This window comes from Lygodium microphyllum, chromosome 1, assembly GCF_053477565.2.
Source record: "Lygodium microphyllum isolate KBCC chromosome 1, Lygodium_microphyllum_v1.1.10, whole genome shotgun sequence".
Taxonomy (NCBI): Eukaryota; Viridiplantae; Streptophyta; class Polypodiopsida; order Schizaeales; family Lygodiaceae; genus Lygodium; species Lygodium microphyllum.
The window spans coordinates 85,714,782-85,730,091 of record NC_141135.1 but is presented as its reverse complement, the minus strand read 5'-3'; the positions used below and the strand labels follow the sequence as shown (position 1 = coordinate 85,730,091).

Below are 15,310 nucleotides of genomic sequence, written 5' to 3'. Positions count from 1 at the left end.
CATTTCTCACATGCAGTTATGATTCTTCAATGGTTGATTCAGTATTTAATACTGCCGAAACGCAACAAACATGGTATTTTGACAGTGGGGTGTCAAAGCACATCACTTTCAGGAAGTGTTTGTTTACCTCTTTGCATTCAACCCCTGTTGGGAAATGTGTTACATGTGCGAACAACAGTAGTTATGATGTATGTGGCATTGGGACAATCACTATTATTGCTGCAGATGGTTGTAATTTCATGCTTCTAGATGTCTTGTTTGTACCTGGCATTACAAAGAACTTGTTGTCTATCTCTGCTTTTAATAAGTATGGCTTTTACGTCATCTTTGAGGATGACAAATGCATTGTTAGAGACAGAGAGATGGATTATGCACTTAGGCTGTCCGGCACCCTGTATAAGGGTCTATTTTTGTTGGATACATATGACAGACAGTCTCATGATGCTTTAGCAGTCACTACTCTTTCACCTGCTATGCAAAATGCGGAGCTATGGCATACCCACTATGGACACATGAGCTTTGGGAGTTTGATGACCCTTCAGAGGTGTCATATGGTAGATGCATTGCCTCCAATGGAGACTCCACCTCCTCATACATGTGAGGGATGTATTTTGGGCAAGATGCATAGGTTTGCCTTCAAAAAGGATGGTGCAGTGTGTGTCCTCCGAAAAATGCAGCTTATTCACTCTGATGTTTGTGGTCCCATGAGGACATGTGCACTTGGAGGTCATCAGTACTTTGTTACATTTATTGATGACTACTCTTGGTATACATGGGTGTATGGGTTGAAGGCAAAATCCGATGTGTTCATGCATTTCAAACATCTTGTTACAAAGCTTGAAGCTGAAACTGACTTAAAAGTGCAGACATTTTGCACAGATAGAGGGGGGGAGTACATGTCTCATGCTTTTGAGACATATTTGCTTGATCATGGCATTACGCATCAAGCCACTGTTAGAATGACTCCTTAGCAAAATGGTGTTGCTGAAAGGAAGAATCGGACTCTTATGGAGATGACTCGTTGTATGCTAAAAAGCAAGAGGCTACCTTATAAATTTTGGCTAGAAGGCCTTCAGTGTGTAAATCATGTGTTGAATCGTGCACCCACTAAGGCACTGAAGACGATCACACCGTTCGAAGCTTGGCATGGCAAGAAATCCAAAGTAGACTACTTTCGGATGTTTGGTTGCATAGCCTATGCACATGTTCCGAAAGAGCTTCGTGGGAAGCTTGATGACAAGGCTGTAAAATGCATATCTATTGGCTATAGTTTGGAGAGTAAGGGCTATCGCTTGTATGACCCACGCACGAAGAAAGTCTTTGTCAATAGGGATGTCCTATTTGCTGAAAATGCTGCATTTTCACATGATGAGTTTCAAATGCCAGCCACCCATGACATTGGTGATGTCTTTGAGGGCCTTTTGCCACTTACTTTGGAGTCTATGCCTGCTGTAAATGGCAGGACAGACTTAATACAGCAAGCTGTTGCTGCACCATATGCTCTCGAACAGCAAGGTATCGATGATGGTTTGCCACATGCAATGGAAGAAGCAGTACAACATGAAAGGGCTGCTGTAAATGCAGCCAAAACAGTCCCAAGATGGCTGTTACAGACTCTCCAGGAGAATAAAATGGATGCTCCTATACCTAAACGTACTAGAAGGGCTGCCAGAAATACAGTAAATGACGCAGGGGGGGCACATTTGATTGATTTTACAGAAGTAGATGATTGTAATGAGCATGTGTTTATGAGTTCACTGTTGGATGATGATAAGCCTACTTCCTTGGACGAAGCTCAGCAAGATGTACATTGGATGTAGGCCATGCAGGATGAGTTAGACTCTATTGCCACTAACTCTACATGGGATCTTGTGGATTTACCACCTGGAAAGGAGGTCATTGGCACAAAATGGGTTTTTAAACTCAAACGCAAGGCTAATGGTACAATTGACAGGTACAAAGCACGGTTGGTAGCAAAAGGCTATGCACAGAAGAAGGGCATAGATTATGAAGAAACTTTGCTCCTACATTCCATATGAGTACGGTGAGATGTGTGATTGCTATGGCTGCAAATTATGGCTAGAAAGTACATCAGTTGGACATTAAGATAATATTCTTGAATGGGGATTTGCATGAGGATGTTTATGTGTCGCAACCTCGAGGGTTTGTGGTTAAAGGGAAAGAGCACATGGTATGCAAGCTGAATAAAGCTCTTTATGGTCTCAAACAGCTCCTCGTGCATGGTACTCCAAAATTGATGCTTATTTGGCTAGCAAAGGGTTCAAAAATAGTCCAGCTGCTCCCACTCTATACATTAAGAATTGGGGGGGGGAGGGGGGGGGAACTTGCTGATTATCATTCTTTATGTAGATGACATGCTGCTCACTGGATCTACAGAAGAAAAAATTACAGATTTTAAGGCTGAATTAAAACATGCATTTGCTATGTCACATATGGGCTGCCTACACTATTATTTGGGGATTCAATTCACCCAAAACCAGCATGGTATCATCGTGTCACAGTCACAATATGTGGATAAGTTGTTACATAGGTTTAGTATGCAAGATTGCAAACCTATGTGCACTCCTATGGAGCCAGGCTTAAAGCTGTCTATGCGTGATGGTGAAGAGATGTCTGATGTTGCAATTTACAGCCAGGCTGTTGGCTGTCTTATTTATCCTTGCAACACACGCCTTGACATTCAGTATGCATTATCTCAGGTGAGCAGGTATATGCATAGTCCATGGACCATACATTGACAAGCTGTTAAGCGAATCTTCAAATATTTGCAAGGTACTCAGTCACATGCATTAATATTTTCTATGGAGGCAGACTTGCACTTACAGGCTTACAGTGATTCAGATTGGGCTGGTGATGTAGACACTAGGCACTCTACTAAGACATTGTTTCTTTCTAGGCCGTTCATGCATTTCATAGCTAAGCATGAAACAACCTACAGTGGCTACCTCGTCTTGTGAGGCTGAGTACAGGGCAGCCTTCACGTCAACAGTGGAATGTGTATGGTTGCACAGATTGTTGGCTGATCTACATTTACCATTGGAGGGTCCTACACCCATTCTTTCTGATAGTCAGAGTGCTATTGCAATAGCATGAAATCCTCTGTTTCATGCTCGCACGAAACACATAGAGGGCAGCCAGCTATGGAGAGAGAGAGGAGAAACCAGCTTGATGTATGTACCCACACAGAAAAATGTTGCAAACATTTTTACCAAGGCACTACCACGCGAGAAGTTTGAGGCTTTTCAAAAGTCCTTAAACTTGTTACCATTTGGTAATTGATCATCCTTGTACTTCATCACATTGGCATTGCAGGGGGATGTTAGAATTTGCCGATTCTATCGGCAACGCCCAATGTAATTTGTGTGGTGTGGACACTTATTAAAGTGTCAATGTAAGGTGTGTACACCTAGTGTCTTAGAAATGTAAAGTAGTAACACTAGGCTCTAGAGTAAAATAAACCTAACTCTAGTTAGTTGGTGGAAGGCTGGTTAGGTCAACCCTTGACCTAAACATAAGTTGTACTTGCACTCTATCTTTCATTCTAGCAATTACACTCTTATCTTTTTGCTTCAGCTCACTCTCTTGCTGTTAGTCTCTCATCTCTCTCTCCATAGCTGGCTGCCATTTTCCAACAATTCTCTCTCATCCCCAAGCCATCTCTTAAATTATCTCAACATTTTCTAGTAATTTGAGCCATCGAAGGAACAGATTTCAGTCAATCTCTTCTGTAAATCCTAATTTATAGAATAAATCAAGGGTTTGATAGCCACATTCGGATGCGTGCTCAAAATTGAGGACCTAAGAGTTGAATTCCAGCAACTAAAATTGAGGAATTTAAGGGAGATTCAAGAAGCCAGCCAGCCAATATTAAATTTGGGAAGGAGCAGGGTGAAGTCTAATCCCCAAGCAAACCAAGGGGCAAATTGGTTTGGAGGCTTGCTGGATAGTTTTGACAGGAAGAGGCACTTGGATTAGCAAAGGAGATCAGAGGATCTCAATTGTACTCCTTCCATTTACAATATCAGATAAAGAAATACCACAAGGGGCACTAATTTTGGGGCCAATAGGGTGTCCAATGTCCAAGATTAAAGTGGTAAAGTGTGCACTTTTAGTTTACGTGATTTTCATGCTTGTTGTAAAGTGCTTAATCAAGGAATTACCACCCTTTCCAAGAAGGAAGATTGGTTTCATGCTGATTTCATGATACCTTGAAAAATGGTAGCAAGCAGTTTGCTAGTATTGTAAATAGAAGCAAAGTCCTATAAGAACAATGTATGGATAGAAACAAAATGATTAGTAGCTTTAAAAATGATAAGCAGCAGCTTGCAAGTAGCACAATAGTTGATATCATGCTCCTTAGAGACTGAAGCAAATTGGAGCACAATCCCATGAACGTAATCATATAAAGTTGACATCATCATTCTACAATGGAGTTACTAGCCATGCATGTCCTTCGATGATCCCCAAGTCTTCATCCCTCCAACGTACAAATAGCTTGATCTAGATCAATGTACCACTTTGGACCACAACCGTCGACAAGCCTAATCCTCAACAACAACAAGCTGCTTACTCTATCAAGACAATAACAACTCTCATCAGTCAACTGTCCTCTCTAACTACAAATCAACAGGATTCGTGGCTAGAAGGGGGCATCACCAATCTCCTCTAGAAAAACACGACATTCCACCTTCAGGGTGTCAAAATTGATTGATATGAAAACAAGCTAGAGAGACAGTAGTGTTTGCAAGGGGAAACACAGTGTGTGGGGCAAAGATCGAGAGAAAAGAGAAACTTAGAAAATATAGATGATGATGATGATGATAATTATTCACTGGATCATGCTAAGTCAATCAAGCTAATACAACAGAGCCAAAGCTTTGAAGATAATTGCATTGTCCTGTCTCAATCAGGCGGTAGCACCTACAGGGAATCTACACTATAGAGGAAGTGCAACAGTCCTTCAGCAGTGAGGGATGGAAGGTAATGCTAAAGATGAAAGAAAGGACACGCAGCTACAAAGGGAGTGAAACGCAGTCCAGGAGTAATCTCACCAAGATGATGGCTGGTATCAGGGCAATTGCTGGGCAGCCAACTGGAGAAGAAAACACAAGAATATTTGATGATCTCTCCTTGTAAGTGGCTGCAGACAGCGACTGCTGGGGAGCCCTTCAGGAGTGAAGAAAACATATAAACAAAGGTATCTGATGTAGGGCTGATAAAGTGGGCGTAACTTGCTGCAAACAGCCTGAATCTGCTACAAACAAAGCCTGATGATGACACGAGGTGAGGAGGGCTGACAGAAGATGATATAGGCTGCAAAATGCCAAGTGGAGTACCAATCAATATTTGATATTCAAAAATATCAAAAAGTATCAAACAATACCAAAAATACTGAAAAAGTACCAAGCGATGGGGGGTTCTCATCCAAGCAATGGGGGACCCTTCGCCAAGTGATGGGAAGTACCAAACAATATTTGATATTCAAAAATAAAAAGTACCGGACTGTACCAAAAGTACTGAAAAAGTGATGGGAGGTCCTCCACTGAGCCATTTGGGATCCTTTGAAAAAGTTCACATGAGGGTTACGGGATGTGAATGGCAGTGGAGAGGATGGAGAAAGGAGAGAAGAATATGGAAAAGAGTGACAAGAGTGTTAGAAGGAATGAATGTGTGGGATGAAGAATGGGGGAAGTCAGTGCCATATTTATAGGCACGGACTATCTCGAGTGGTGCCCCAATTCTCTGGAGTGGCACCCTAAAGCCTTTTTGGTGCTGTACATGCAAACCAAAATAGGAATGAAGTAGGGGAAATATACTGAAAGGAAGGGGGGGGCATATACTTTGGGTTTCTTGTAAGAAATATGCATTATGGTGGAAAAAATGTCCTCTGTGGGCTACATAAACTCTTGGGAGGTAACAAGTCGTGTGAGAAAGGCTTTTATTGGAGAATAGTGCACTAAAGAATTATTCAGTCTTGTTCAGAATGAATGTTCCAAGCCTCTTAGTGCAAACTAACAATGGGCATGTGATACACTGTGCACAAGGAGATAAGTGAAGATTATTACCAGAATAAATCTTGGCTGGGGCCCTGGACATACATTGAGGACATTAGGAAATTTCTGGACTTCATATGATGGATATGAACCACAAGGAGATTAATCTTCAAACATCCAAGTTTATGACACAGTTTGTTGTTTGCTTGAATTATGGATGATCATGATCAGCTGGTGTTTGGATCCACTCTCCTATTGTCTTGATTAATAGAAAGGAGGATGGTGTTGCTTGGCAATTCCACAAATTAGTATGACAGGAGGCCCACTGCTGAGGTGGTTTTTTGCAGGCTGCAGCTACTCTAGAAAGCTGGTGCAGCTATGTGTGGAGGAAACACTTGTTCCCTTGTCCTTCTCTCATTGAACCTAAGGTAACAGTGCTTCAGAAACTTCAACCCTGGTGGGATTTCATTCACTTGAGCAACCTCATTTTCATATGTTCTGACCCATCTTGCAACACATTGCATTTCTAACTAGCCAGCCTACTTCTGAGCATGTCTTGGATTGGGTTTTTTTCCATTGGTTAGTTGAAAGCATTCTGAGCACACTTTTGGGCAGCTTTTGGCCTAATGTTATTTACCAAATTGAGTTGCTTCCAATCAAGTGCCTTGTGCAAAAATGTTTCCTGCATCTAAATCAATTGTGTAAGGTAATAAAGCAAACCATGCCATTTTATGACCATCCTGCCTTGCTTTTACTTTCTGAAAAATAATATGTGAATTTTTCAAGCTTTTCACTTTGCACAGCTGACTTTGTTTGATTTAAATTTGATTTCTAAAATTACCATCTGTGAACCCCAATTTTAGTTACCATAAGTGTTTATGAAGGATCTTGATTAGGGCTTTTGTCTGACGAGTGTTAGACCCTAAACTTGGATACACAAAAACTTCCAACTATGTCCTCTAAAACCACATGAAACTTTCAAAGCATTTATATGAAACACATATGCACAAATTCAAACCAGTACATAGTATTTTCTCAACCTCATCTCTGCGCATTACTTTCTAACCATCCATGGATTCATCTCTAAAGCCATCGTCTAGAGAAATTCAACTTCTAACCTACAATTCCGATAACCTGCCAATAGGTTCTTGAACCCTGATGGGCTCACACAGTCTTGTCCGTCACATATAAGTCACCTATCTACTAGAATTAGGCTGGATTTAAAACAGGGAAATGAAGAGAAACTTGAATGACATTTTCCACTTACCAGCATTCTTGTAACTTGGCCAAGCGAATGACGAACCCAAGAAATACTGATTCTCAATATAAATGAAATGCTGAGCAGAGCGTATGGCTTTGATATAAGCTGTTTGAATACTCATATCCACTGCAACATTCTTGCGTCCCACAAGGTTCTGATCTTCAGGAATTGGAAGTATCAAGTTACAACTCATTTCTTTTTGTCTTTTATAAATAAACTGAAGTACAAGACAGTATTAACAAATATAGCACAAACTCACCTCCTGTTCTGCTTCCTTGAAACTCTTTGGAAAACCTTTAACAGATCCTGAATCTATCGATCTAAAGACCTGCAAAAATATTGATTCTCTCTCTCTCTCTTTTTCGTGAAGATAATTGAATTTAGTAAATATTTACATCAGACCATCAGGTCAGCATTGAAAATAACTGATTCTCTCCCTCTCTCTCTCTCTCTCTCACTCACACACACACACACTCTCTCTCTCTCTACATTACTATATGGAGCAGAGGTATGGGGTTGCAGCTTGTACCACAGGCGTCTTAGCTCACTCACAGATCAAATTGGAGTAGAGAGGGTTTATTATGATGGTTGGGATAGCATGGAAAGGCCATTGATCATGATGATAGCACGTATGATTAGGAGTAAGCCCTCCACCCCACATCCCATTGTCAGAGCAGAGCTAGGGGCAACACCTATAGTTACGGAGGCACTCTTCAGGGCAATGACCTTTTGGCATAGACTGTGGAAACTTCCACGCCATAGATACTCTAGATTGGCACTAACCTCATCTAGACAACTAGCAGTAGGAGGCGAGAAGAATTGTTGGTTTTCACAGATGACTATTTGGATGATCCTACATGGTTTGGATATTGACTGTCTTCCACCTTTGGATTATAGCCTTGACTACCCTACACTTTCTCTCAGCCGATCAAAGCTGAACCAGGTGATTAGAGCTGATATCTTGAGGATTGAGACAGCAAGGACATGGATCCATCCACCACTCCCTCTAGGATCGAGGATGGAGTTCTACAGGAGTCATTTTTTGTCTCTCTCTGATGATGGTTTCACTATTCGGCCAGCACATATGGACACCCATCTCTCCAATAGCGTATAGGTTGCTATCAGGCAAATTCTCACCTCCTCACCTAGGCTTCACATGGAGACAGCAAATGCACAAATACCTTAGCAGAGGATAGGACATGCTAGCTTTGTGGTCGAGAGTGTGAGACAAAGGAGCACTACATATGCAGATGCACAGTATACTATGACATACGAGAACGGTACCACTGTCTCTTCCGTGATGGATTTGGACCCCTTCGTCGCGTCATGGAGTACGAGGACCAGAGATGCCTAGGTCTCTTCCTCTTGGAGCTTGAGAGGCACCGAACTGCACTATTGCGAGACAGAAGGCCAGCTCACCCAAAGGGACACTCATAGAGAGCAGTGACAGACTTCTTCTACAGAGCAGACCCTTATGACACTACTAGCCTAGCAAAGAAAGAGCCACCCTACCAGACACCTTACAGGCCACACCGTGGAGTCACATTGGATAGAGCCATTTCCCTTCGTCAAGCACGACGACCCCGTCTACCAAGACCACGTCCAAGGATGCCACACCACAGTCGGATTAGAGCCATTATCACGAGACACCGCAAACTCACCACCAAGCATATAAATGAAGCAGCTAGGGACCGCATCATAGCTGAGATCATGTGCAGATCTTGAGATCAGCTACAGCCCATAGTCCCTGCCACACTATTGTACATGGTTCTATCAGATCTGGTTCTTCTTTCCTTTCCTTTTCTTTTCTATCGATGGGACAACACTACACATGGTTCAACCCTAGTATAGTCCCATCGTATAGTTATTTTCAGTATTGTTTCATAGGCCACTCACTTATTTGTAATGTTATCTTTTCCTTACTGATGGGATGACATTAGACATGGATGTACTCTGGATTTTGTCTCATAGGCCACATTGGCCTTATATAGACATTAATATATCTTTCTTTCTTCTTTCTCTCTCTCTCTCTCTATATATTACTATATGGGAGTAGAGGTATGGAGTTGCAGCTTGTACCACAGGCGTCTTAGCCCACTCACTAATCAGAGTGGAGTAGAGAGGGATTATTATGATGGTTGGGATAGCATGGAAAGGCCATTGATCAATACATTTACTGTCACTTACCTCACCTCCTTGTTCACAACTTCTATGGCTTCTCCTCTCTTCTTTCCTAATTTTCTAGTATTTCTCTCTCCTCGTCATTATTTTCTCTCTACTCTTCTTTCTCTCACATCTCAGTTCTCTCCTTGATAGGTAAAGAGGTACTTGCCATGGAAACACTAAGTATCGAGGTCTCCTCACCAATCTATATTAATGTAACCTTGTAAAAATAGACCAAAACCATGTCAGATCATAAGCATAGGTACACCGAACATATCCCAAAGCATGCAAACGAGCAATCCAATGTGACTACAAGATACAGTGACATATTGACTGAGCAGATTGACTAAGCAAGCTAAATCTGGCCTAATATGAATCAACCAAAGAAGTTTCCCTACTACATATCTATAGGTGTGCTCATCAAAGGACTGTGCTAGGGTATCTTTAGACAAGTGGATAGTGTGATCAAGTGGTATGGCTACCAGCCGTGTCTGATCAAAGCAATATTGTTTCACTATGGCTAAAGAGCATACTTTTGCTGAGATATAAAAATACAACCCTTAGAAAGAATAACCTCCATCCCCAAAAAATAAGACAATAAATTAAGGTCTATTATCTCAAAAGTGGCACAGATCTTTGCCTTAATTTCTCCTATGGTAATAGAATCTAAGCCAATAATCAACAAATCATCTACATAAACCACGATATAGTTGATCCCCGCTAAATTGATACATATGTATAAGATTGGGTCGTAAGGGATCGAAAGGTATCCATAAGTTCGTAAGAACTCGCCCATCTACTGAAACCAAGATTGTGGTGTCATGAGGACATGTATTTTTGAAACCTCACTTAACATGTGGATTAATTTTTAATCATATGATTAAGTAAATGTTGCACATGTGAGGTGCAACTGGGGTTAGAGTAAATTTACAAGTCCGAGACCCGAGAAAATCATGAGATGTCAAGAGCAAAAGTTGCTATAAGTTATGTTGAACACGTACTTGGCGATATCTGGTGTCAACTGTTGGCCTAGGTCATTCATTTGGCCATAAGTGTTAGTTGGTGACACTAGAGATGTGGCGTTTAATGGTACCTAACACTCATCTAATGGTCAAAGATAGCATAGAGAGACTCGGGAGTGGAAGATGCCTAGCCAACTTAATTATTGGTCAGTCAAATTATTTTTTTGGGCACCGAAATAATTATTAGATTAATTTTAATTAAAGGCTGAAAATTAATATTTAATGATGGATAATATTGGAAAAACCATTTGGGAAAGCTGCCACTTGGCAAACTTGCCCATACATGCTAGTAAATGGCTAAAGAAGAGGAAAAACGAGATCATTCATGCTGTAGCAAATGTGGGAGAGCTATGAGCAGCCATGGCCAGCCTATTTTCAGCCATTGTAGCCAGCCACGAGTTTGAGGAGGCGATTGTAGATTCAAACCCTCCACAACTAGGCGATTGCATCCAGGTACAAGATGACAACTGATTTGGATGTCTCAGCTGTATCTGAATTCTCTCTTTCTACAGCTTTCTCTCTCATCTCCCAGTCATTTCACAGCCTTGCTCCGAAGATCTCAGCATTTGATCCTTGAAGGCTAAAAAATTTCAGATTTCTCTGCTATAAACCCTAATTTACAGAAGAAATTAGGGTTTAGCAGTAGCCTCGGGAAGCATGCCAAAAATTGGAAGCTCCAAGACTTGGATTCAGCAGGTCTGAAGGTGAATTTCAGCTAAATTCAGGTGGAGGACTAGCCAGCCATTGAATTTGGGGCATTTCCATTGTCTATGAAATGGGTGAAGGCTAATTAAGTGCCCGAATCAAGGGGCAAATCAGATTGAAGACTTGCTGGTCACTTTGGACAGCAAGGGGAGTTTGGATTGCGAAGGGGATCGGGAGAATCCCATTGTAAATCAACTTCTTCTTCAATAAAGCTAAAGAAATACCAAAAGGGGCGCCAATTTTGGGGCCAATTGGGTGTACATTGTCCAAGATCAGTAGGTAAATTTGTATTTTCAGATTTGCATTTATTGTTTGCTGTTGTAATTAAGTTGTAATCAGGGATTTACCACCCATCCACGGAAGGAAGGCTGGTTTTAGCATGCATAGTATGAAAGCAAGGTATGTTTCTTGTTTTATACTCATGAGTCATGCTCAGGTTTTTGTGTTGGGGCAATGCTTGTGCACAAGGATTTTCAACGGTTTTTATGATTAGAGACTAGGGAGCTGCCACTCCAGGGCTCATGTGATCAATGCCTGAAGCTGAAACGTTGTTGCCCAGATAAGCGTCAGAATTTCAAATGACACTAATTTTTTATTTTAATATTAATGTAACAATAAATGTTATTTTGACATTAACAATTAATGTTTACATAAGTGCTAACATTAATTTTAATACTAACATTATGTTTATTATTATTGCAAACATTACTGTCAAGTTGTAATGATGAGTCATGGAGTAAAAAAGAAACAATCGTAGAGAGAGAGAGAGAGAGAGAGAGTATATTAACGTCTCTAAAAGGCCAATGTGGCCTATGAGACCAAAGCAGTACATACAATGATGGTGTGTTTCTCATCTAGAACGAGAAAAAAGATTAAAAACATGCCTATAAGACTGAAAAGGAAATGAAATATGAAATGAAATGAAATAGTGTCCCATAAAAGGGAAACATGTCAGTGATCTGAAAGTGAGAGTAGAGAAAGGAAAACTCTCCATCAATGATATGTCTGTTCTCTAGGGAGGTGTATCTCTGCATAGCTGAGGCGTCTTGGCATCTGTCTCCTATGGCGCTCAATGATGGCTTTAATTTGTCTGTAGAGAGAGAAAGAGGTAGACTGTAGTCGCGGAGAGAGAAAGAGGCAATCATGGTGAGAGAAATGAAGTAGAAGTATAAAAGGGAGGTTGAATTCTGACGGCGGGATAAAAAAGAGAGAGGGAGACAGATGGATTGTTGACCGGGCTCATTGAAGGCTACGCAAGAAGGAAGGGATGACAGTCACCTAGTTAAGGTGGTTACCTTATTGACAAACTCCCGCGCTTGATTGTGTAGGAAGGAAGAGACGAAGGTCATAGGGTGGGACAACAAGTGGAGATGGTGGGGAAGGCCCTTAGATGCACGGCAGGTCTCTCCAGCCCCGATTCTCCACCTTCACGATCTAACCCACTAGCAGTCCACGTGTTTTGGACTGAATTAGCTTTCTTTGGGGGGGGGGGGGCGCCGCCTTTAATCTTTTGCCCATAGATTGCCCATCGACACCTTCAAACTCATTAAAGAGCCGTTCATAGAAAGGTTGTAAGCAAACCCCTTAAGCTGCTCCCCCTTTTCAGTCTTATTTCTCTCAGTTCTCTATTTCTTTCTCAAATGAATTGTACAATTTTTTGTGCACTCTCTCAAACATCTTGCTCTCCCTCAGTTTACATATTCTCTCTTGCATCATGGCTTCCCACGGTGTATGTCTTTTCGATGCATCTACTGCCATTGAACCTCAACACATGGAGGATGCCCGTTTGCCTTCTCCTGAGAACCTAAACACACCCCTAGGTAGCATCCTGAAACCTCTTATTCTTTGAAATCCGACGAAGATTCATCTCTCATGGAGATTCTCCAAGCTCAAGTTCAAGAAATGCAACACCAATTAGCTAAGTTGTGCACTCGTCATTTCCATTTGTGTCCCCATCCATGAGGATGTTGTCTCTTCAATTCCAAGCTGATCCCTTTAAAGGGGAAACGAAGAAATATGATGAGACGAACATCGATTCATGGTTGGCCAAATGGACAGCATATTTTGATTTGTATTAGTTCGATGACACTTAGGACAGCAGCCAAATATAAATCATGCTACAGGGGAAGGCATATGCTTGGTGGGTGGGGCTACATCCTAAGCTGATGACATGGGCTGATTTTCAGTCCATTTTTCCCAAAAGTTTCGTGACCAATGATTGGATTGAAAATTTTTGCAAATTATTTGAGCTTGATATGGGAAGAAAAGCTTGAATAAGATTTGTTGCATAAAACAAAGACCTTGGACGATTCTCAAGTGCTACTCTACCTCCAATACATTTTTGGATTGTTGTGAGACTACTAGAAGGTGCTCCACAATGTCACCCAAAAGTTACATTTAAAATGGTTTAGATGAGAGTTTATATTTTGTATATCTTTCAAATGTTCATTGTGACTTTTGTAAAGAGTTTGGAATTTGTGAAGATGACCCTTAACATTGCCAAAGCACTTTGCATATGCTTAGTAGAAGAATGGCATGATGCACTTTTGTATCGACTACAAAGTGCTTAATAAGATGACCATCAAGAATAAATATCCATTGCTTGGGATGGATAACCTTATAGATCGGCTTTATACTATGCAATATTTCACCACAATCAATCTAAGGTCTAGATACCATAAGATATAGATAGCTTCAAAGGATGTCGCAAAATTTGCATTCTGAATGTAATATTAACATTATCAATTTATTGCCTTATCTTTTGAATTGACCAATGCTGGGATAAAGGCCCGTTTGACCTCCGTGTAAAGTACACACACGTTATTTAGTTGTACATGTGAATGCACCATTACCTGCTCTAAGTATAAATACATTTTATTCTTTGTGTACCAACACATTGTTGGTACACTCAAATTGATCATACTTTCACTCTCTCTCTCTAAACTTGCCGTCACTCTCACACTCTCCTCGAATTGCTGCTGCACATCCCCAACTGAGCTCCAACAACTGATATCAGAGCTTAAGGTTCAATGCACACTTCCTAAGTCGATAGACACTGCTGAGGTGCAAGCAATAGCCGCAGGCTACAGTCGTAGGACAGCAGGTGAACGAGACAGATTGCACGTGACAGTCAACAGACATCAGCAAGTAACCATCCAACCACCAAGTGACAGGACCAACAAGCGGGAGCTGTACATGACGACAGGGGACCAGGCGTGCACGCGATGGGGCAGTGCGATGTTACCAGCCAATCGAGCACAGGCGAACGGTCGGGCAGTGGGTTACAAGCGGCAGACGGGTCGCCGGCTGACAGATCACGCAACCCGCCTAACGGGTCAACAAATCCCCTGTCATTTTATTTTTTAAATCAAAAATCTCCTTTGAAATTCCTTCCTTTAACCGACGTTCGCGCATTGGAGGCACAGATCTAAAATTGTGAAAATTCAATCCCGGAAATTTTGGGTTTTTCTCGGATTTGATATCGTCCATGCCTAGCAGTGACATTCAGGTCAGAAATTGCAGACATTGCGTGTGGTGACCTCAATTAAATTGGGGATTTTGTCAAATTTGCCGGAATTTTGCTCTTTTGAGTAAACTTTCTTGACATTGGATCCCAGAAAATTGGGGCTTTTCAGGTATTGGTAAAATTTTGCTCACCTAGATCAGATTGGCTGACATTTATGCACTTTTGAACCTGAAATTTTGGGGGTTTGTGCAGAATTTGTTAAATTTCTGCATTTTTGCCCGTGTGGTGGCTGATTCATGTACAAACAACAGAGATTTATTACTGTTTGAGGAAGATCAGCAGTGTGTTTGCTAGTTCAGCTTGTCTTTCTGCAGTTCAGGGGCATTTACTCTTGTGTTCGTGATAAAATGGCTGCAACTTCTTCCAGTTCAAACATCAAGAGTTTGATGGAAATCAAACAGTTTGATGGTCATGGCTTTGACCTTTGGAAAGACCGTATGCAGGGCATATTGTTCCTAAAGGATTGTGAGGATGCTTTGTAGGAAGATAAACCCGCAAAAATGTGTGATGCAGATTGGGCCAGAGTAAATTAAAAAGTTGTGGCTTACATTAAGATGGGTGTCATTGATGACATCTTGACAGACATTAAGGGTTTAGATACAAGTTATGCAATATGGGA

The 15,310-nt window shown here is 41.3% G+C and overlaps 1 protein-coding gene across 3 annotated transcripts in view; it reads right to left on the bottom strand.

Annotated features, from left to right (window-relative positions):
* LOC148041348 (phospholipase D gamma 1-like) overlaps nt 1-15,310 on the bottom strand; it is a 111,814-nt gene that overhangs the window by 25,505 nt on the left and 70,999 nt on the right. For all 3 annotated transcript variants that reach the window (XM_087679083.1, XM_087679070.1, XM_087679075.1), the window contains 2 exons: nt 7,535-7,603; nt 7,282-7,429 (listed from right to left, as the gene is read on the bottom strand). In XM_087679083.1, coding sequence (XP_087535209.1) covers nt 7,282-7,429; nt 7,535-7,603 — 217 coding nt within the window. The remainder of the gene's footprint in view (nt 1-7,281; nt 7,430-7,534; nt 7,604-15,310) is intronic.